This window comes from Hippopotamus amphibius, chromosome 5 (assembly GCF_030028045.1).
Source record: "Hippopotamus amphibius kiboko isolate mHipAmp2 chromosome 5, mHipAmp2.hap2, whole genome shotgun sequence".
NCBI lineage: Eukaryota > Metazoa > Chordata > Mammalia > Artiodactyla > Hippopotamidae > Hippopotamus > Hippopotamus amphibius.
In genome coordinates, this window is record NC_080190.1 from 139,855,661 (window position 1) to 139,870,991 (window position 15,331).

General features: G+C 45.6%; 1 protein-coding gene across 1 annotated transcript in view; it reads right to left on the reverse strand.

Annotated features, from left to right (window-relative positions):
* The window catches only part of UBR5 (ubiquitin protein ligase E3 component n-recognin 5), a 216,307-nt gene extending 202,010 nt beyond the window's left edge, over positions 1–14,297 (reverse strand). Inside the window, exon 1 of the mRNA XM_057737344.1 lies at positions 14,207–14,297. Coding sequence (XP_057593327.1) covers positions 14,207–14,265 — 59 coding nt within the window. The 5' untranslated portion in view covers positions 14,266–14,297. The remainder of the gene's footprint in view (positions 1–14,206) is intronic.
* Positions 14,298–15,331: the final 1,034 nt, after the last annotated feature.

Consider the following 15,331-nt stretch of genomic DNA (forward strand, 5'->3'; position numbering starts at 1 on the left):
ACAAGTACACTCTCGCTTTCTGTGTTGTACATATGTTTTTAGACTACTGTACATTTTTTTAAGACATCTGCCAGGTGATTCTGATGACTGCCAGGTTGGGAAACCACTACTAGGGAGCTGATTAATCAGGGCTAATATGTCCCATGTGTGTGCCACCTCCAGGCATAGGTAAGGGTAATTGCTACCTACCAGGTGTGGTCTGAGAGTAACAAAAATCCCTGTCTGAAATCATCTCAGCTACTAAGAGCAGAGATTCCCAGCATTAAACCTACCCTTTGAGGCGTAAGACAGGTTTACCAGGGAGATGAGCAGCACACTGACCCATTATTGTGCAACAACAGCAAGACTGCCCCTGCTCCCACCGAGTCCTGTATCCTGGGACTGGATACAGTTCAGACAAGGATAACAGAGGGAGACTTCTCTAGCACAAGACCACAGGACACAGCCACAGCATTGTTAACCAAGCAGTGTGAAAGTTCTGATTATCTTACACACAACACATCCTGAGGGCAGACCAGACGGAAGGCTTCTCCTTCCTTTTTCCATCCCCTACTCCCCCGGTGCCAAAGCCATTTAATAGCAAGGTGGAAACGAACAATGCACAGCCCAGCAGAAGAAAGGAACCCAAAGAGGAGCTGCGTGGGGAAAGGGAGGGCAGGATGTTCAGGGGAAATGCTCTTCTTCCAAAGGGACAGAGCTGCCACCTGGGTGCCTCAAGGTCACAGTGAGGCCCCTCTTTAGTGACAGAACCCCAAGAAGGGCAAGCTGGTGGGAAGGGGCAGAGGCACGGCACCAGAATCCCTGCCCCTTAGTGGCCTCTAGAATGGATTGGGAAGTCTGAATGTAAAATGAAAAGGGCGGTCTCATACATAAGTTTGGACCCTGTGTCTGACTAACTAGATCTGCACCACCCCCTCCCATCCAAGATGTCTGTAGGGTCGTGTTGAAGGCTACATTCTGGGATTGGGCCCAAGCTGAGGAATGAGGGGCATCTTAGATTAAAGCACAGACCAGTGGTTCTCAAAGTGTGGTCCTAGGACCAGAAGCATCAGCATCACCTGGGAACTCGTTAGAAACGCAAATTCTGGGATCCCACTGCAGATGCACTAAATCAGAAACTCTGGGGATGGGGGCCTAACAGCCTACGTTATAATAGGCCCTGTGGGTGTTTCTAAAGCTAAAGTTTGAGAACCACTGCTCTCTATCAGAGCCACTGCCATCTGCCATGGCATCCAAGATAGCAGAGTGGAGCCTGTAAGCAACAAAGAAGGCACCAAGGGCAGTGGGGGCCCTCAGATATTGTCCCTGCGGTAGAGGCACACAGTTACGGCTGCCGTCTGGACCCTAAAACTTCCAGGTGATCTTTGTTAGACATCAATGTTTTCCCCAGAGAGCTGGCACCAGAGTGCCGCGTGCATTTCCCAGATGGTTTTCTGAACAAGAACGTCCTGCAGGAGGTTCCAGGGGAGGCCCCGGGAAACCGTGGCTTGTCTACAGGCAGGGAATTCTTTAAAGATCCATCCCCATCTGCAGAGGTGGGGTTTTTAAGGTGAAATGCACTACTGCCGGGGTGGGGAGGCTGTTCTTGTTTGCACATAAGCACAGTGAGGGCCCTGCATGTCACTCCCATGCCCCTTCACTTCTTTGACTTTCAGAGTTGAGCTAGCAGGACTTTGTTTACCCAACCCCAAAACACTTCGTCTCGGCAAAATTAGGGAACAAGAATATACATACTTTGGATAGATTTTTCTCGTGGCTCCAAAATCATTTGGACCCTGGATCATTATTTCAGCTGTCTCTGTCAGCAAACAACCTTCGTAAGCACCATCTTGTAATTTATCACCAAGTCACATTTTTGGCAAATATTTCCCTATAAAATATTTAAGGCTCCATCTGACTTTGGGTTTTCTGAAGAGATTATGTTTCCTCTAAATGTCTGATGCATTCCCTAGGGTTTTGGTCACAGCGCTGCCAACGTGAATGCTGCTGATGGGAAGCTCTGCGGTCCGGGGTGCTGGCAGCCTGTCACCCCCACGTAACAGATCTTTGTGTCCACTGGAAAAGGGGCAGTGGAGCAAACATTTTTCAGAATTATTTTTCAATTACATTCCTTCTATTTTTTTTTCCCTTTGCTAGAAGTCAAATGAAAAATCTCCAAATACCAAAATGCTTGTTTTAAGAAATGTTTAGTTTAGAAACTTAGTGCATCTTAGTCCCAGCCTGAGGTCAAGAGACAAAAAGGGGCTGTGTGGGCCCTAAATGGGAAGGTTCTGTTCCGTCAGGGATGTTGGGTGAAACCCTGAGGCGTTCCAGCAAGAGGCTACAGAGGCTGGCTGCGCAACAGGCCAGACACCGTGTGGTCCCTGAGACTAGGGAGAACTGTTCACAGTCCTGCAAGACTAAACAGGCTTCTCTAAATTCCCTGCTCCAGGCTGAGGGAAGCAGATTCCAAGGACTGGATTTACCCTGGCGGGAGCTTCCTAAGTCTCACGTTTCCCAGAATGATCTGACTTATTGACATTACACTTCAGGATGCAAACTGAGAGCTCTTGAGAAGCTGTGCTTATTTTTTCAGGGTTTCAGCAGTTTTTACACACACACACACATACCCACACATACACAAACCTTTCTGCAAAGAGAACATTGTATTTATATATTTTAACAAGTCTCCCTGTTCTCTCTGCCATGCATTTTTAACTTAGCTGTTCTGGAGGTTGAAAAAGGTCAGCCTCTGGATCTCCTGCAGTTGTGCAGACTCTATAACACCTCTGAAATTACATGCCAATTGTGCATTTTCCCCCTAGAGTCGAGAGCGCACAGCTTTTGTCAGAGGGTCAAAGAGTCTTAAGGTGTTTAAGAACCTCAGCAAGTTGCTGAACTTTAGATGCCATGGCAATGATTAATTTCTGTTGCCTGCAACTGAATGTTCCTGAAGGACCATGGTCAAGGTTATTCACCAATGTCTCCCCATCCAAAACAATACAAGACACACATATATCCAAAATCAGACTCACAAGCCATATTTTTTGTTCTCTGAGAAAAAAGAACCTTTGTAATATGGAATAGTATTCTTATATCCCAACCATCATCCTAAACTCCGTTATTAATATTTTTCCTGTAAGGCTTTAAGGGTTTTTTTAATTAAAAGAGAAAAAACATGAGATAAAGTTTGGTTCCCAGTCAAATTCCTCTTTCCAAAAGTAACTGCAATGATGAATTTAACATGTATCCCTTCAGCCCACTGTTTAAAGTTTGTACATCAATGTAGCCCTGAACGATATATACCGTTCCCTCTATATTTTAAATGGTATCATCCTGCATGCATCAGGCTGCAACTTATTTTCTTCCCTTAAAATTATACTTTGAAACCTACCCATATTGACATATGAAAATCTAGTTCATGCCTTTGCATTTGCTATTCTGTACTTTTACATTTAAATGTACCACATTTTATTTTTCATCGTTGTTGGATACTCAAGATGCTTTTAATTTCTTGGTCTCATAAACAATGCAGCAATGTATCTCCTTGAACGAGTCTCCTTGTGAGAGCGTCTTTCTAGGGTGGAGACACAGAAGCAGAACTGCTGAACCATAGGGTATGTGCATCTTTGACTTAAAAAAATTCTGTCCAGTGGGTCTCCAAAGTTCAGTATAGCAATTTCACTCCTCCAGCAGCCTCTGAGATTACGGGAATATTTTCCACTGGGGCTCAGATGGGAATATACCTGGTCTGAGACCTCCTGCCTCTTTCCACATTTCTGTGTTCAGGCTTCTCCAAGCATGGAGATGAGAGCCCTTCAAATAAAGGCTTTCTGGGGAAGTCTTTCTCACACAGTTTCAATCCATGAGGCTCTGCCAACTTGCCGTGGCCTTCGCCAAAGGTCGTGCCCCAGCCTGTTTGTTCCGACCCTTAACTTTCATTTCTCCTGACTTGATAAAACAAGTGGAAACTCTTCATCTGCTCATACCTGTGGCCTAAACTGACCCGACCCAGGGGTTGATGCTGACCAGAGAGGGACCCAGTGTCACATTAGCTTGACCTGAGGTGACCTGAGGTCAATATTGCTGCTGGGTTTGGCTTGTTCATTCATTACGCCAGTATTTTTCGAGCACCTGGGTGAGGGGGCGCAAAGATAAACAAGACGACACTCTACAGCAGTAACTGTCATCTGTAGGGCATGTACTAGCAGCTTTGGTCCTTATCTCAACCAGTCCTTCCAGCAGGCCTGTGAAGAAGGTACTATTATCATCTCCTTTTCACAGGGCAGGAAACTGAGGCTCTGAGCTCAAGATGATCTCTGGCACCCAGGCACCCTGAGGATTCCAGTCCACATCTCTTTGTCTCCAAAGTAAGTGGTAGGAGGAGCTCTCTGTGGAGCTGCAGTGAGAGGTCACCCTGGTTAAGGGGAAGAGAGGAGAAGGCAGAAAGGAAGTGCCATTGGCACAGACCTAGAAGGCTGTTTCTTATTTTAATGGGAAACGGTGGGACGGATAGAGGATGCACAAACGCATGAGGTGGGACAGAGAAGAATGCATTTGGGGAGTGGGGAATGGCTGGCGTAGAGGAAACCGGAGGAGGGGAGTGGGACGTAAACCAGGAAAACAAGTTGGGAACGGATCACAGTGGAGAGGATGAGTCACTGGAGGCTTGAGCTGTGGAGTGACGTGATCAGAGCCAGAAGCAATAAAGAGAATGGGACTGTTAGGAAGCGCAGGCACGCTGGGAGAGGAGCTGGGAGAGGAGCTGGGAGAGGAGGGAGACGCTGAGGACTCACATGCTCACATCGATCAGCACCACTAAGGCTGGGGAGCTGCAAACTACAACTCACACTCTTCTCCGCAGCCAGACTTCTGAACAAGGATCCATTTTGCTGACACAGATGACACAGAGGCAGCATGGTGCCGGGGTCACCTGCTTCCTAACTGGAGGACTTCTGCAGTGAAAGAACTCACTTTCTAATTCTTGACAGATAGAAGGATTCCACGAGTTGGGTGTTGTTCCTGGAAGCTCTGTTTCTAATGTCTTCTTCAGGTTTTTCAACAGTTTGTGAGCCACTTAAACCTGAATTCTGCTCAAACTAGCTCAAGTGGCTGCTATGTCTGCAAATAAACCCTAAATAAGAAGGCAAGGGACTTCCCTGGTGGCGCAGGGGTTAAGAATCCACTTGCCAATGCAGGGGACACGGGTTCAATCCCTGGTCTGGGAAGATCCCACATGCTACGGAGCAACTAAGCCCGTGCACCACAACTACTGAGCCTGAGCTCTAGAGTCCATGAGCCACAACTATTGATCCCATGTGCTGAAACTACTGAAGCCCACGCGCCTAAAGCCCGTGCTCTGCAACAAGACAAGGCACTGCAATGAGGAGCCCGCACACTTCAATAAAGAGTAGCTCCCGTTCACCACTAGAGAAAGCCCTCGCAGCAAAGAAGACCCAACACAGCCGACAAATAAAATAAATAAATAATAAAATAAATTTTTTTAAAAAAAAGAAAAAAGAAGGCAATAGCTTGGATGGAAGCAACAGGACTGGAAAGAAGAGGGCGTGCGTGTACACATTTCAGAGGGAGAAATCAGCAGGACGGCGTAGATCTTGCAGTTTGGGATGGAGGAAATTGTCAAAGTTGATACTGAGGTTTTACACAATGACAGTGTGGGCAGTGATGGGATCATTAATGGCCACAAGCACTGGGTTTTGAGAAGCTGACTCTAACTTAGAACTTTGGGGAAGACCCAAATTTTGGGAAGTGGGAAGAGGAGTCAGTTGTGATGCAATTACCTGTTTAGAAGCCTCTTTCCAGTGGAAGCTGGAGTTCCATGAGGTCAGAAATCTTGCCTATTTACCACCATAAACTCTAGGCCTGGCTCAGTGCTTGAAATATTGTGGATACTCAAGAAATATTTGCTGAGTAGCCAAGTTAGGGATCCAAGGTGCATGAAGAATTATGAAAAGAAAACATTTTTAGACCAAAGGGTAGGAAATAATGCAGGAGGGATAAAAGAGGCTGAGAAGTAAGAAAAAGACCACCAGATACAACAACTGGTGATGGATAAGACAAGACATTTTAAAGGCTTTTCTAAAAATAAGCTTTTCTAAAAAATGAAGGAAGCCACACATGCAGAAAGCACATCATACGTGTATAGGTAATGAATTATCACAGATTTTAACTGCCTTTCAGATCAAAACCCAGGATATTCCCAGCATATCCAAAGCCTCCCTCATAACCTCTTTCTGTCATTAACCTTCACTCTAAGGGAAACCAATATCCTGACTTCTACCATCATAGATTAGTTTTGCCCATGTCGAGCTTTATATAGAGTCATACACTGTATATTCAGTTGTGTCTGGCTTCTTTTGCTCAAAATTATGTTCGAGAAATTCATCTGTGTTGTGGCAGTAGTGTCTTCCTTTTTGATGCCGTATCGCATTCCATAGTGTGAGTGCACCAAATGGTTTAACTGCTCTACTGCTGATGGACATTTAGCTTGCTTCCTGCTTTTGACTATTAATAAAGCAACTACAAACATTCTTATAAAAATCCTTTGGAATACCTACCTACACATTTATATTAGGTACATATCTAGCAGTGAAACTGCTGGAATTTAGTGTCTGAATATATTCAATTTTAGTAAACACCACCAAACAGTTTTTCAAAGTGGTTGAATCAATTTATACAGTTCAGCCCTTTGTACACTAACACAGATTTTGGTATCTGCGGGGCTCCTGGAACCCATCCCCTGAGGACACTGAGGGACGGCTGTTCTCCACCCAACAACTGTACTTTACGATTGTTCTGTATTTTCCCCAAAAGGGATTAGTGCTTTCTATGCGCTAGTTAGGAAACCTTACCTAACTTCAAATCATGGAGATAGTCTTCTGCCTTATATTTTAGAAGATGTATGGTTTTATCTTTCACATTTAGATCTATAACATGCTTGGAGTGGATGTTTATATATATTTTGAGGTAGGGGGTCAAGATTAATATTTATCCCACTTGGACATCCAATTGGCCCAGCATCATTTATCTGAGAAGATTTCTTGCCCCCACTATTCTGCAGAACTCTATCATATATTATACGTACACATGTGAATGTGATTATGGGCTATCTGTTCCGAAATTTTGACCCTGCCCTTTACCCAGATCTTATAACTTTTTGCTCTTAATAGTGTTCATTCTCTGTTCCAAGAAGCAGATATTTGTAATCAGTCTTTTTTCCAATTTATAATGAATACTGAGATAATAAATGATAAATGTTGTGCTGGATCATTCTACTGGGAATTGTGTTTCCTAGAATTCTTTTCTCTGTATGATTCCGGGTTGAGTTAGCCAAAAGTGAAGTTGTGAGAGATTTAGGAAGCAGAAATGAAGCAGGCACCATTATGGTATAAAGGTCCTCAATGGTGAGAGGTGCTGAGAACCAACCTTGACGTGCCGGCAGGCTCATTCTTCCCCACTCTGCATCCAGCTCCCCTTCCTGTCTGTGGGCTCTGCCAACAACAGCACCCCAGGCCTGCCAGCAGATGCCGTGCTGTGAACACACAGAGGTGTTGTCGTGAAGATCCAACAATCCTCCCTAGACTTCAAGTCCAGCCCTCTACCCCCTCAACGACCCCATCCTACTCCAGCAGCTGGACGTGCCTGGACTCCAGATTTCCCTGTAAGCCAGGGCTGGTTAGTGATTTCCTCTGATTCTTCAACTCCCCTTTCCAGACCTTTACTTCCCCAGCTCTTCCCAAAATGTGTAAGGTCCATTTCCTACAGTAAATTCCTTATCCCATAGCTCATAGTGGTTTTGCTTCCCTGACAGAACCCTGACTGATCTACACATGCTGAAATAATCAACACGACATAACAGGCAAACCCTAAATTTGCACTTGGTAAAATCTGCAACTGATGAAAAGCTGGCTGAAGAACTGCATGATGGGGTTCTGGGCTGACAACACTGGCAACATGATCGCATGGCTGATTTCGAATTTAAGACCCTGAAGCTGGCTAACTGACCTCTTTGCTCATCCTGCCTCCACCCCATCCCCAGCTACCCTGGATCATTCCCCTTTTATATGCCCATGTCTATCTTTCCCTCCAGGTTGTGAACTCATTCAGGGGCTTGTCATATTCCTTTTTGCCTGACGGGAAGTGTACACCCAACACCACAAGGATTCCAGGAGGGAGTGAATGGAAGGGAGAGCTCAGAGTCAAGGCGCTGGCACTTGACTTAGGGCTAAATGTATGAATAGGACCTCGATGGGCAGGAAGAGAGGGAACAAATAAGAACAGGTAACATTTTATCTGTGGATTATGTGCCAAGCACTGTGCTAATAGGACTTTCTACATTAACATACTCATTCTCACATCGCCTGGATGAAGCCAGTGCTATCATATCCTCATTTTATAGATGGGGAAGCTGGGAATCAGGGTAACTAGAAAATGAACCCATGACCACATTCCCCTACTAATATCCAGGTAGAAACTAGGGATGAGGTTGACTTGTCTTAGAATTTAAGAAGAGCCCAGGACATCCCGGTGGTCCAGTGGTTAAGAATCTGCCTTCCAATGCAGGGGACACAGGTTTGATCCCTGGTCAGGAAATTAAGATCCCACATGCCACGGGGCAACTAAGCCCACGTGCCACAACTACTGGGATCTCACGCCTCAACCAGAGAGCCTGAATACCCCAAACTACACAGCCCATGTTCTCTGGAGGCTGTGCGCCACAACTAAAGAGAAGCCCACACGCTGCAACAAAAGATCCTGTGTGCAACTAAGACCCAATGCAGCCAAAAATAAATAATTTTTTTTTAAAAAAGAAAAAGAAAAAAAATTCCATAGGAGTAGTAATTGCAACACTTTGGTGTGGTTTTTGAAATAACAGAAGCTTGGAAAATGGGGGAGAGAGAGAGAGGCGGGGCAGGGGGTGGTGGTAGAGAAGTGGTAGTTTTTGTGTTGTTTTATTGTTTCTCCTGAGAGAGATGGGAAAGAAGGAAAGAAGATGGAGACGAGGTTATATAACCTGGCACAAAGCAACAGAAACGGCTGATGCGCATCTTGAGGAACATGACCAAGGAGGCCATAAAGGATGGCTAATGTTTACTTTTAACTTGTCTGACTTTCTGTGATACAAATCCCTCCACCTTCCTTAATCTTTAGTAAAAAATAAAGTCTGCCATACACACAAAGATGTGTCAGTGTGAATCTACAGTAAAGAAGGAAACGGCTGAGTCTCAAGTTTGGGTTATACGAAATTGTGAGATGAGCCCGAAACTGAACTAATTCACAGAAGCAGAAGGTCAGAAAAAGAGGTAACTCAGAACTTAGGTGCCCTGGGAACTTGCAGAAATCTCAGAGACGTCTCTGGGCTTTCCAAAGTCTGTCGAATAGGGCATTTGAGGCAATCTGCTCTGGATCTTAAGGGGTAAGAAGACTGCGTTTGATGCGTCCATCCTTTAGGGAACTAGGTGAGTGTACTGGGCCCAGAGGCAGCAGCTAAGAGTTGAATTTGGGGACGCGTTGGTAATCAGGTGTGCCTGGAGGGTGGCGCTAGGGTGGACTGCTATAATGGGTCAAAATGGGAAAGATACAGCCCCCATTCTCATCAACAGATCACATAACATCAACATCTATCTGGGGGCTCAACATGGTACAGATAAAAGTAGGGGAAAGTAACACGAGCTAGTATCTCATTCATTGGGTAGGAGATCACTTCCAAATTCTACGCACCATTTAGTTGCGCTGAATGCCACTTGGTAGCGAAGCTTTTGAAAGTAGGCAAAAGGATGTGTAAGAACGCTAGCTTTGATGTGTGTATACAGCATAGACAAATGCACCAGCCATCTGCTGTCTTCCCCCGCACTCCCCCCAAACCCCACCCTGGGAACTGCCCCCTCTGCGTTCCTGAATCTTGATCAAATTAGTAAGGAACAAGGAAATTCAGGACCTTTTGATCAGGGACTTCATTACCTGAAAAATGTTTACCTTTTGGAATTTTCTAGAACTAGATCCTAGTTAATCTCTTAGTGTTAATAGTCTCCTATGAATGACCAAGTCAACAAATGTTTACCGCGCCTAGACCATGGCAGGCACTGGGGTTCCAGGGAGAACTAAGACCCAAACTCACCCTTGACGGTCACAGTCACTTGCAAGCACCCAGGCATGACTTCTAAACACGCAACGACCTGGCAAAATAGAGTCCTGGAGAAACACTCAACTCTCAAGCTTCATAAAGCTCTCTGCTCCGCTTACCCCTGTCCCTACAATGCCTCTACTTGTCAAAAGGACTTTTGTTAAATATGAAAATATCAGGGGTGTTCTCTCAAGAGATTTCTCAACAAGGCTTTATATTTCTCAAAAGAACAGAGATGTCTAAATCCAGCACCTATACGGAACAGAATGAAGGGCACTCTCAGGCATGCCTGAAGTTGAATGACATTAATTTTTTTTCCAGGTTTAATCAAGCCTCAAGCCCACAAATACTCCTAACCCCAAACCACTATTTATTATAGATGAGGAAAGCAAGTGACTTGAAATAATGAAGAAAAACTGCAAAATAGCCTCTTGGGATTTTGTCAGAAAACCCTGAATCCTCTTGTGAAAAACAAGACAACAGGTCCCAAAGGGAGTTACTTATGCCAAGCCTCACATCACCAAATGGAGACAACTAAATCGCAGTTTTGGCTCTCCCAGAAAGGGAATCTTAAACAGTCAATCAAGAATCATGAGCACAAGTCAGGTAATCTCCTGACAGACCCCTGCTTTCTCCTAAAGGAAAGCCACCTTGGAATAGCCAACTCGATGTTTTGTCTAGTATGACTTGCTTGTTTCTGCTCTCTTCCTCCTATATAAAGGTCTTTCATTCTGTACAGCTCCTCAGAGCTCCTTTCTATCTGCTAGATTGGGATGCCGTCCCATTCATGAATTACTGAATAAGGCCAATAAGATCTTTCAAGTTTACTCAGTTGAATTTTGTTTAGCACTCCAAAGGCAGTCAATAGCAAAATTAACCTCAAAGACCTCATGCCTATCCCTCTACTGCAGCAGAATGGCTAAAACCATCTCCCTGGGCCTGAGGCTGCTTTTGGAAATCGGGCGGGCTCTGCCCCTCCCACGTGAATCACTCTCCTGCCTTGTGCTCAGTACCAGCTCCACCAGCTGGGACCACCAGCTGGGCTCTATTTCTTCAGACTGTCTCCCTTTCCAGGCTCAGAGAAATGTCATTGCCTTTTCCGCGATTTCTAAGAATTCCCAGGGGCCTCATGGTCTCCAGCATGTGCTTCTGGAACAGGGTAAATTCACAGATCAGCTTGCCACCCTCATTCCTGCTTAGACTATCAACCAGACCTGAAGCTCTGCCCCTCTCCACACCTGCCCCTGACAACCTCTCACACAAGGTAGTGTGTGTGGAGTGTGTGTGCGTGTGTGTGCGTGTCTGTTGGGGGTTTGGTAAAATGGAGGGGTCTAACTCTAACATTCCCCCGACACACCAGACGACGTCAGCCAAACCCGTCCCCGCAAGTCTTCCAGGCGCGCTACGGGCCAGGCTTATGCGCCCTCTCTTCTCTCGCTTCCTTTCTTTCCTTCCTCCCTTCTTTTGACCTAAATTTCAAATTCTTCCTAATTGTTTATGTGAAACAAGGTAGCTCTCCTCAGCCCCGGCCCCTAAGCTCAGTGCAGGCCTCCCTCTGCGCAGCTGAGCTTGGCTTACACAGCCAGGGAAGTGCGTAGTCACAGGCCATCTTCCTCCCACGGACTAAGTGGTGTGGTAGTTTCTAAATGCGTCCACAGGTTCTCTGAGACCTCTCATTCCAGAGGGGGCAACTAATTCCCCTCCCCGGTAGTGGGAGGGGAACTTAGTGACTCACCTCCCACACGTGAAGTGTGGCCGAAGGGGCACGTGACTTCCCAGGTGAGCACATAAGCGGCTCTACGGCTTCCTCCTCCCTCTCAGATCGCTCACCCTGGGGCAAGCCAGCTGCCATGTCACAAGGACACTCAAGAGAAACGTCTCTCTTCTCTTCCTCTGTTGCTAATTCTTCCCACCAGACACAGTTCTGAGTCAGAGCGCAAAGTGTGGTAGGGGTTGGGGCAGGGGAGGTGCTGGGTCACAGCAGAGGAGAAGAAAGACAATCAATACCAAGGTGGCCAAGCGCCGTGCGGCAGGGCACAGGCTCCGGAGTCACAGAAGCCGGGGTTGGAGTCCCAGCTCTGCCTCTTATCACCAGCCCCTTGAAGCTTCTGAAGCATCAGTTTGCTCATCTGCAAAATGGGACACGATCTCCTTCAGAGAGATGCTATGAGCAATAAGTAGACTGAGTGAGGCACAGTGAGGCTGGGTGTCAGGCCTGGCCTATTATTAATATGATATCTTAATCTTCACACACCAGCTCAATAAGGTTGATAAGTTGTAGTGGTTGAACAGTATTCCCCCACAAAAAAATACATCCAACTCAGACTCCTAGACACTGGTGAATGGTGATCTTATTTGGAAATGGGGTCCTTGCAGATGGAATTAAGTTAGGGATCTTGGGATGAGATCATTTTAAATTTAGATTAGGCCCTAAATTTCATGATGGGTGTCCTTCTAAAGGAAAGGAGAAGGAGATTTGAGACACAGAGGAGGGAAGAAGGCCACGTGAAGATGGAGGCAGAGATGGCAGCTATGTTGCCCACCAGCCAAGGAAGGCCAGAGCTGGAAGGATTCTCCCCTGGAGCCTTTGGAGGGAAGCACGGCCTTGCTGACACCTCAAGTCTGTACTTCTGCCCTCTAGAATTATGAAGAGAATGATTGCCTATTGTTTTAGGCCACCCAGTTTGTGGTCATTTGTTACAGCAGCCCTGGGAAACTAATACACAGGGTGTTCATCCCCACTTTACAGATAAGGAAATGAACGTGAACTTGCTTAGGGTCTGTTTTTATGCAAAGCACTGATTGACGCTAGAGAAACATGAAGCTGAGTGCCTACAAGAGAAACAATCAGGAACCAACAGAGGAAAATCAGGACAAATGTGTAGCTCCAGGTCTCCACTGGAGGAAAGGAAAAGGAGTCCACATCGTTTCGCTTCATGTGCTACTGCTCGCAAATACCAAAGCTCGTTTAATTAGGTCAGGAGAAACCCTCTTGGAAGCAGAAAGTTAGCAAAACAGAACTCAGGATGACACGTAAAACAGCTCAGCACAACTCTGTGGAAGAGACCAGACCAGCCAGAACCAGTGCTGAAGACTGATGATTAGACCCTTGGGAGACTTTGAGCAGACTGAATTAATAGAGCAATTAGGGGCAAGGAAGCAGGCTCAGCCTCTTCAAATCTAGGAATCGAAGGGGAAAATTTCAGGACAATTTGGTTTGTAGGAAAGACCCAGGTCACAACCTTTAATTTCTCTTTGGTTTCTTTTCAAGACGCTGAAATGGCAGGTCTGAAGAGCAAGAAATAATCACAGATTTCTTCTGAAGTGCAAACAGCAGGGAATCATTAACTTTTAAGTTCTACTCATTTCCCAAGGAGCCAGGAGCCATGCCTGATCTTGAGGGTTTCATCCACATACACACAGGGGAAAGATTTCTGCTAACCTACACCATTATCATCCCAAGAGGCTTCTCTCGCCTTTCTTTTGGGGAAAAAAAATGGCACTTTTTATAGTTGCAAAAACAACAAAAGCTCAACGAACAAAACTTGGAAAACTTAAAATGGCACAAAGAAAATAAAAGGAAAAAGTAAGCACCATAATCCCAACTCCAACATATTAAAATATTTTCTCCTAGTATTTTAGATATAGTTACAGATGTAAATATGTAATTCAAAACCAAGCAGACTGTAGCTGCTTCTGCCTGTTCATGGGAGGGGTGGCATGAGGGCATAATGCATGTTTATGGAGGAAAAAACAGCTGACATTTCAAAGTATTTACTCTGTGCCAAACATTATTCTAAGCACTTTGTACATATTAACTCTAAGAAACTTTTGCCTACTACCAAGTCCAAAGATACTCTTCTGTACTTAACTCATTTAATTCTCAGCGACCCTCTTAAATGTTAGTGCCACCCCCATTCTGTATATAAGGAAACTGAGGCACCTGGAGACCAGTGCCCCAAACCACCCTGGTGAGCAGCGGAGCGGGGTTGGCTCCAGCCTTCTCGGGAAGCAAGTGCGGGCTGCGCCACCACCATTCACCGCTTCCTCCCTCCTAGAGACCGGGAGGTGGGAGGAACTCACGGTTCAGAGATTCCCCTCGTTGGTCTCTTCTGTCTCACACTGACCTCTGCCAGAGTCATCAAAGAGTGCAGCTCTGTAATCCTGCGGTGGGGAGCACGTGGTAAGGGGGGGGGGACACTGCAGCGAGGAGAGCCTAGAGCGAGGGCGGGCCCTGCCCGGGTGCCGCGCCGGGCGGTGCCCACGCCCACGGCACGCCCGCAGCCGCGCCCGTCCCCGCCCACGGCCAAGGGCAGGCCTCCGCAGCCAGCGCCTGGGGCGGTGGGCGCCCGAGACGCTAGCGGTGGCAGAGTGAGCCACGCGCTATGCTGAACGTTAAGAAAATTGTGCCACGCGCACTTTTGCCTTATGCAGTTGGCTTTGGAGAAATTCAGGGAAATGACTGAATCCCACGTCTGAGCTAGGGCAGTAGAGCGGGAAGGGGAAAGAGAACCGAGTCCGGCGGGGGGTAGAGAGAGAGAAGGAGAGGGAGGGAGGGAGAGAGAGAGACCGCAGGCAGCAGCGAGCCCCTGGGAATCTGGATAAATCCTGAACAGGACGTTGTACATTGTACTCACCATAAACACGGAGTAGAGGATACAACCAATTCTACCTCAAGCCCACGGGGCTGAATGATCTCAGCCGACATCCGGAAGAGAGCTACAAATTCATACAGGCATATACATACATGCTCTCTATAACAGTTTATTATGTATTGTATGTTATATATTACATATAATTCACAAAACGTGTCGATATGTAAATAATTCTTTACAAAAAAGTGACATTGTGATACATAATGCAATAATTCTATATAATACAGTATATCATATAAATGTGACATGATTATATAACATAATACATATTGACAGTTACACAACAAAATACACACACTTTATATATAAGATATACAAGCACATATTGATATAATTTTTACTAAAATGTAATATTACATATGGTTTTAATCTTTTCCCATTAAAATTTTTTACAAAAATGGGACATTATTATATATGCAATTTTATTGGGATTTTTATTTCAGAATATACTGTGACTATTTTATCATCATAGTAATATTCTTTTACTCTATGATTGTTAACATATTTTTATATTTCAATGTGGAGGCATCATAATTTGCTTAACCAGTCTCCA